Source organism: Coregonus clupeaformis, unplaced genomic scaffold (assembly GCF_020615455.1).
Source record: "Coregonus clupeaformis isolate EN_2021a unplaced genomic scaffold, ASM2061545v1 scaf0545, whole genome shotgun sequence".
In the NCBI taxonomy this organism is placed as follows: domain Eukaryota; kingdom Metazoa; phylum Chordata; class Actinopteri; order Salmoniformes; family Salmonidae; genus Coregonus; species Coregonus clupeaformis.
The window spans coordinates 46,170-53,734 of record NW_025534000.1 but is presented as its reverse complement, the minus strand read 5'-3'; the positions used below and the strand labels follow the sequence as shown (position 1 = coordinate 53,734).

General features: G+C 38.2%; 1 protein-coding gene across 1 annotated transcript; it reads left to right on the top strand.

The window, feature by feature from the left end:
- The first annotated feature begins 3,066 nt into the window (after nucleotides 1-3,066).
- LOC123485045 lies at nucleotides 3,067-5,094 on the top strand. Its single transcript, XM_045215896.1, has 4 exons — nucleotides 3,067-3,129; nucleotides 3,268-3,513; nucleotides 3,712-3,857; nucleotides 4,616-5,094. The coding sequence occupies exons 2-4, from the start codon at nucleotides 3,288-3,290 to the stop codon at nucleotides 4,862-4,864; spliced, it is 621 nt and encodes a 206-aa protein (XP_045071831.1). The 5' UTR covers nucleotides 3,067-3,129; nucleotides 3,268-3,287; the 3' UTR covers nucleotides 4,865-5,094.
- The last annotated feature ends 2,471 nt before the right edge of the window (nucleotides 5,095-7,565 follow it).

The following is a 7,565-nucleotide window of genomic DNA, read 5'->3' as shown; positions in this document are numbered from 1 at the left end:
TTGGACGATAGCATGTGGGGCACACCGATTGGTGTCAACTCGTTAGTCAGTATGTGTTACACCTGCCCTGGTTTGTCATCTTGTTAGTGGGAAGGTGTTTCACCTGTGCTGGCCCAGCTGATATTTAAGAGTGGCTGGCCCAGTGCTCCAGTTGTCTGGAGCGATGTGGAGGGTTAACACCTTTTAGTTGATGTGCCCTATTTGAGTTCTAGAAAAACAGTCCTTTGTCTGATCTTCTTTGTTTTTGCTTTGCACCAACATTTTGGTTTGCTCCTGTCTTTAAGTTTGGTGTGGGTTTTATTTTGTTTGCCTCTTCTTGGGGAAATGTTGTGGCTGTTCATGGTTTGTGTCTTTTAGGTTCCAGGTGTTGTTGCTAGTCAGCGTTCAGTGGACACCCCCATGAGTGTCTTTCTAAAGCCCCTAATGTTTTTTTTTTTTTTTTGTCAACAGGAAGTGTTCAGTGTGGTTAACAGTTTCTTGTCAGTAGTGTCATTCTGACGGTGGTTTTGTTGTCAACTGCTGGTAAAAACACCCTTCAGACAGATATGCTGCTGTTAACTATTTGTTAACTGTTTAGACAACTCTTTAGACCTTGGGATAGATTCAATCCGAATTGCTGAAGATCTGTGCTATAGCGTGATTCCAATTTAAAGGCAATGCTCCGTGTTCATGGAGACTGCATTCTCATATGTCAGCCCAATCGGAAATTACATTTCAATTGTGCTATAAAGCGTCTCTTCAGCGGTATGGATTTAGAAAATATGCCTCTATAATGGCCATCTCATCACAAAGTCAGAATTACACTAGACTAATCTCTTGACAGACATTTTAAAGCCGAGCTAGTTATTTCGAGAATTAGATTATTGCTCGTGAGATTAGTCTTACACCTTTAAAGATAGTCTTTCATACTCTCATTGAGTTTGTTCATGTTGATATAAAGGAAGAGCTAATTTAAGCAACTCAATGTCAATAGTGAGGTCTGTCATGAGATTGTTTAGTAATACATCTCGTGCTCGACAATCATCAGATGAGTGTTATGGTTGGAGCTGGTGAAACAAAAAGTGTTCATATTCTAACACTGATGCACCAAAGTATAGGCATACTTGAACTAGCTTTAAGATGTTGGATAGCAATACATAAAAGAGAGCAATAAGACAGTAGAGCACAGATCTGTGAAAAAGTACTGTCAACCTCATCTGGCATTATGATTTCATTCGACACTTTACTTCAACAAAGTGTGTCACAACACACTCCCCCAGTGAGTCATAAACAGCCTTAAAGGGATTATCCTGTACTTTTGTATAATTTTAAACCAGTAGTTATGAAAGTAGCACCACGAGCCAAAAGTGGTCCCTCTGTAATAATTGGGACAGTGAATACTTTTTCTTCATTTGGCTTTATACTCCAGAAGTTTGGATTAGAAATCAAACAATGACCATGAGGTTAATTTGCAGACTGTTAGCTTTCATTTCACTGTATTTTCATCCATATTGGGTGAACCATTTAGAAATGACAGCACTTTTTGTACATAGTCCCCCCATTTTAGGAGACCAAAAATGTTGGGACGAATTCACTTATGTTTATTAAAGTAGTAAACATGGATGTGGTCCCATATTCATAGCACACAATGACTACATCAAAGCTTGAAACTCTACACATTTGTTGGATGCATTTGCTGTTTGTTTTGGTTGTGTTTCAGATAATTTTGTGCCCTATAGAAATGAATGGTAAATATTGTATTGTGTCATTTTGGGGCACTTTTATTGTAAATAAGAATAGAAGATGTTTCTAAACACTTCTACATTAATATGGGGTCCTTCAATGATTACGGATAATCCTGAATGAATCGTGAATAATGATGAGTGAGAAGTTACAGACGCACAAATAGCATACGCCCTCCAAAATGTCTTGGGGGTATGATATTTTTACATCTGTAACTTTCTCACTCATAATTATTCACAATTCAACTTCCCTCTAGTTCACAAAATCTGTTGTAAACAAAGCAGTTTAAAATCTATAGGTTTACCAAATGGTTAAGTGATTATCAATTAAGAGCAGTCGGATTAAGAAATATATACAGTGTGTGTGTATATATATATATATATATTTATGTGTGTGTGTGTTTTTATCATCTTAAAAGTAATGTGAGAATTGTATTGTGGAAAGCTATTATACTGAACAAAAATATAAAAGCAACATGCTAAGTGTTGGTCCCATGTTTCATGAGCTGAAATTAAACATCCCAGAAATTCTCCATACGCACAAAAAGCTTATTTCTTTCAAATTTTGTGGACAGAATTGTTTACATCCCTGTTATTGAGCATTTGTCCTTTGCCAAGATAATCCATCCACCTGACAGGTGTGGCATATCAAGAAGCTGATTAAAGAACATGATCATTACACAGGTGCACCTTGTGCTGTGGACAGTAAAAGGCCACTCTAAAATGTGCAGTTTTGTCACAAAACACAATGCCACAGATGACTTAAGTTTTGAGGGAGAGTGCAATTGGCATGCTGACTGCAGGAATGATCACCAGAGCTATTGCCAGATAATTTAATGTTAATTTCTCTACCATAAGCCGCCTCCAACGTAATTTTAGAGAATTTGGTAGTACGTCCAACTGGCCTCACAACCGCAGCCCAAGACCTCCACATCCTGTGCTGAGGAGTATTTCTGTCTGTAATAAAATGTATTTCAATTTACTAATTTCCTTAAATTAACTGTAATTCAGTAAAAACATGTATTTTTAGATTAAACACTTATTAAGATTATCCCTATCTGAATAAAGAGCAGCAAACTCTGCGCCCGGTGAACCTCTTCCTCTCTCTTTAGGGACCTGGGCTGAAGACCCTCCAATAGACCAGTATGGCTTGAACGGAGGTTCGGTGTGTCTGGCTGTTGCAGAACTACCTGATCAACTCAAACAAATTCAATGGAAGTTCCAAAATTATATAATAGTTGATGATAAAGAGATCTCTCCTAAATACAAGGAGAAGGTAGATTATAACCCAGTGAACCAAACACTGTGCATAAGAATCTGACGGACACAGACAGTTGAATTTACATTGCAAATGCACAGAAAATAGATTGGACAGATTCAACGTCTTCATACAGACTTAAGGTGTTGGGTGAGTTTTGTGATTTTTTAGTGTTTTGGTAGTCTGCTATGTATTTCTGCTTTGCTTGAAAAAGCTAATCTCCTTTAAAATGTCTTCACCAGTCATACATGTAAAATGTATCTTTCTGAACTTTATTGGTTGTTGTAGAAGCTGTTCCCATTCCAGCCATGCAGGTGACATACTCCAACTCAAGTACAGGACTTTGTAACATCACAGTGAATTGTTCAGGCTGGATGTTTTCTGTCTGTAATGGAGGTCAGTGCACACTGTACCAGGATTCTCTGTCATTCTCTGAGGTCAACATCACCGTCTCCAGTGGTAATGGATTCATCCAGTGTATCGTCAACAATCACGTCAGTGCAGAGACCAAATCACAACGCATGGAGGAAATATGTAAGTCTAACTTACTAACTTCCACTTTCTGTGCATACCTCTATCATTATTTAAAAAATCAACAAACTTTTAACATCATTGCAGTTATATTCTTCTCCAGCAAAAATGTGGATAATGCTGCTTTTGTGCCTGTGTGTGTGTGTTTGTGTGTGTGTCATGTAAATGTGTGTGTGTGTGTGTGTGTGTGCGACATCTCAGGTATTGGTGAGAAGAAGGGGATCGCTGCAGCATCACCAGTTGGCACCATTGTGGGCATTGTTACTGGTGGATTATTCTTAGTTGGTGTAGGATGCATCACATCAACCAGAAGACGGCGATCCCCTAAAGAAAAACAGCTACTGAAGGTACCCTGAAGGTATCATTAATCTATGTTTAAACAAGGGTGCGTAAATATAAGTAACATAAAATCCACATCAAAATCTGTCAGTTTAAGCTAGAGATATCTGTTTTTACATGGGCTGCATCTCAATCACCACAGATGCGGAAGCCGCCATAGGCGGATTAAGTGGATTGAGATGCAGCCAATGCTACAGCGGTGTTTGTCAGACCATGAGACATCCCTGAAATCGGTCGTCTCATGAAAACATCTGTAGAGTCTGATCTAATGTGACCCCAATGTGGAAAGGGGCGATTTTTACAACACGATGGTGTTCTCCGTTTTGCTCTACGACCCGTTTGAAGGTAACCGTTACTGGTTTAAAAATGAATGGAAGTATGGAGGTCGACCCCAAAAAAGGAGTTAAATATGTGTCAAAAAAAGCACAAATATTTCTTGAATCTCCTAGATATAGGACAGACACTTCAAAACCTTATGATTTATTTTTAACCTACTTTTTTGCCATTTATGAATGTGTTATTCAATGTGTTTCTATGGGATTTGTGACTAAGGGCCACATTCAATATTTTATCAAAACATTTACAAATAATTGTTTTTGATACCTAAAGGGGTCCTAAAATTCCAAATCAAATAGCTAAATGATCCATGGTATGACCATCTTAAAGCAATTCCCCCACCCCCCAACGTCTTAGACTCTAGAGAATTTAAAAAAAAACATTTTAATTAATGATCATTTGCACGTTATGATTAATCATCTCCTAACAGGCCGTTGTTCCAGAAGTTGACATCCCAGTGAGTACTTTATCAGGAAGACCAGAACCACAGAACACCCCTGGATCTGAGGTGACATCAATCCACGACACTGCAGGGAGACCAGGAGCAGCAGTACCAGCAGTAGCAGGAGGAGAAGAAGTCCATCCAGGAGACAAAGAGTACACTTCACCAGAAGAGAGGACGGAACCACAGAGCCCTTCTGAGGTAGAGACTACATCAGTCTTCTACAGCACCGTATAGAAACCAGCTGCAGCACAGCACCACCCAGTGGGCAAAGGAAATAATCAAAATAAACCAGACACTGTGTATTGCACAATAGGAGATTACCCCTCCATCCTTCTCAGAGATCCCCTGATGTTACCTTGATTAAGACTTAACCCATAGACTCAGGTAACGAACCGCAAACACAGGGGAAATTATGACAATTGATTGTTTATTTAGTTTATGTCTAATTTCATCCATATTTAAAGTGGCAATCTGCAATTTCTACATACTTTTCAATGAATGGTATATAACTATTGATTCATGCAGAAAACAACATATGCTTGTTTAACTCCATTGTTTGTAAACATTATAAATTGTAAAGAAAATTGGTGGCAGGGTGCCCGCGTTGTTATTATTTGAACTGCAGATTTCCTCTTCAACGATAGATTGTTGTGCATACTGTCTTATTTTCTGTTAATGAAAATGAAAACATGCAGATGAATATTTTTACTGTACATGCTTTAAAATAAATGTTATATACAAAACAGCTGAATTGAAAATGGGAAGCCCATCTAATCAATCAATCAAATCGACCAATCAATTAGTAAATACATAAACCAATCATTCAATCAATAAATCAAGTAAGCAAGCAAAAACCAACCGAGTATGTAATAATGTTTGTTTTTTATAAACATACTGTATGTCTAATTATTTAATACGACGGGAAATCATATTTCAAATATAACTATAAAAGGTATCTGTCACATCCAGCAGGTTATGTGGAGGAACTGCAGAGATATGACAGTCAATTATGGCTAAAAGCAAAAGCATTTGTCCTGTGGAGAAAAGCTCAAATATCGGAGTGGCTGCAGTTCTGGATTTGCTGGAAACCCGATTTGCTGTGTCTAAAGATTTCTGTGTATGTGCAGATTTGAATTTATTTAGCTGCTGCCCACTCCACTACCTACGTAGCTGCTCCACTGCCGCTTCCCCTCCTTGATTGGCGATGATCATCTTTGTCTGGTGTAGCCATAGAGATAGATATAGAACTCTAGTGCCCAAAAGCCTATTTTAGCATGGTCAATGCCATTGAGGGCTTTCACCATTTTGAAGAAGTCAACTGGGTAGGACTTCTATGGCTTAAGGAAGGATCACACAATTCCATGATTTATACTCATGAGCAAACATTCCATAACTGCAGGTGGCAGTAAATCACCAACCTTGGTTTATACCTGTTCAAATAACACATTCAGTTTGTTTACCAACTCATAAAAGTAGTAGAAGAAGAAAATTGACTATTTAAAAATGGAGATGACCTCAATGGCCCTGCCCATGCTCTCATAATGGGACAGATACAATAATGCTTTGTCTAACTATATATATGGGTGTTTCCTACAAACTTCAAGTTGTACACAATGGACATGCAGACAGGCAGTCAAAGTAGTACTGTTCTTTTTCAGCAACTCTGGCTCGTGGCTTCGATATGGCAGCAACTACAAAGATTAGCCTACATCATCACACAAAACGCAGATTGTTTTTGCTCCAATGCAATGTGTAGGGACTGCATCCTGCATGTGCAACTGCAATTGCCGTTAAAACAGAATAGAGAAGGTTGTAACCTTCATAATGGCCTTGAATGTTCGTTCAAATGAGGCAGAGACTTAGGCTACATCATCATGGTTCAGTAGATGGTGAGTAAAGAGAGAAACGTGAAGGGAGGTGGAGTGTGAGCAGCAGCTATGTAGAAAAAATGTGTGCTTATAATAACAGAACGCAGTGGCGGCTCCTGAAAAAATTCTCAGGGAGGGCAATTTTTCTGATGATTTAGGTGACCTACACACATTTAAAAAAAGATATGTCCAGCAACAACATGAAGACAGGGGCAGCATATAAGTCAATGCCAGAAGCATTTATTGACTGATCTCAAAAGTGTTGGCTTACAAAAGCAAAATAAGTTATCACAGTAAAAATAATCAAGGGTGTTCTTTCACATTCCTCAACACTGCATAAACAATATGCATTTCCATAAACAAATGAAATATCAGCTGAAAATACAGCATCTTGGTATTTGTTCAGATTGCAGGATCAACAAGAGCTTTTACCACATTTTTTGCCTCATGGTTGAATTGGAAATATGTGCACCTGAGCATAATTCACAACAAGCAAGCAGGAGCTTTTGATAGAGGCTACTGAAAACATTGATGCAAGTTATTGGTAATAAGAAATTTTTATAGACTTCCATATTCTGCCCTCTTGTATAGATTTGTGAAAATGAACAGTGATAGACATTTTGCCTGAAAACAGAATTTGAAAATAATTTATAGAAAAGGTAAACACAGCTATCTGTATGGCTTTGTAAAAATGAACAACCATATTCTGGCCAATTGTATAGATTTGTAAAAATGAACATGAACAGATTATTATTATTTTTTTTACTTTAAAAAAAATGAAAAATAACTATTTTAAACAACATCAACTGTGAACTGATTTGGGCGTGTGTGTGTTAAAGAGACAGACAGGGGGGGACAAAGAGAGAGAGAGGCTACATTACTTGTACTGAAACTGTTCTCTTCTCTCTTTCAATGCAGCAAAGCGGTCAATGACTTTCTCATTGAAATCAGGCATGCTGAGGACTAGTTCACTCTCCATGGCAAAAAGACCGTTCAGTCTCTCCAAAAGCACACTGGCGATTGAGACTGAGGTTGATTCCGAGATGGGAAGGAACTCAAAAAAGCGC

Coding starts and splice junctions, on each gene's coding strand:
- LOC123485045 (XM_045215896.1), top strand. CDS start 3,288: ATGCAGGTGACATACTCCAACTCAAGTACAGGACTTTGTAACATCACA. Junction 3,514..3,711: donor ACAACGCATGGAGGAAATAT/GTAAGTCTAACT, acceptor GCGACATCTCAG/GTATTGGTGAGAAGAAGGGG. Junction 3,858..4,615: donor AAGAAAAACAGCTACTGAAG/GTACCCTGAAGG, acceptor ATCTCCTAACAG/GCCGTTGTTCCAGAAGTTGA.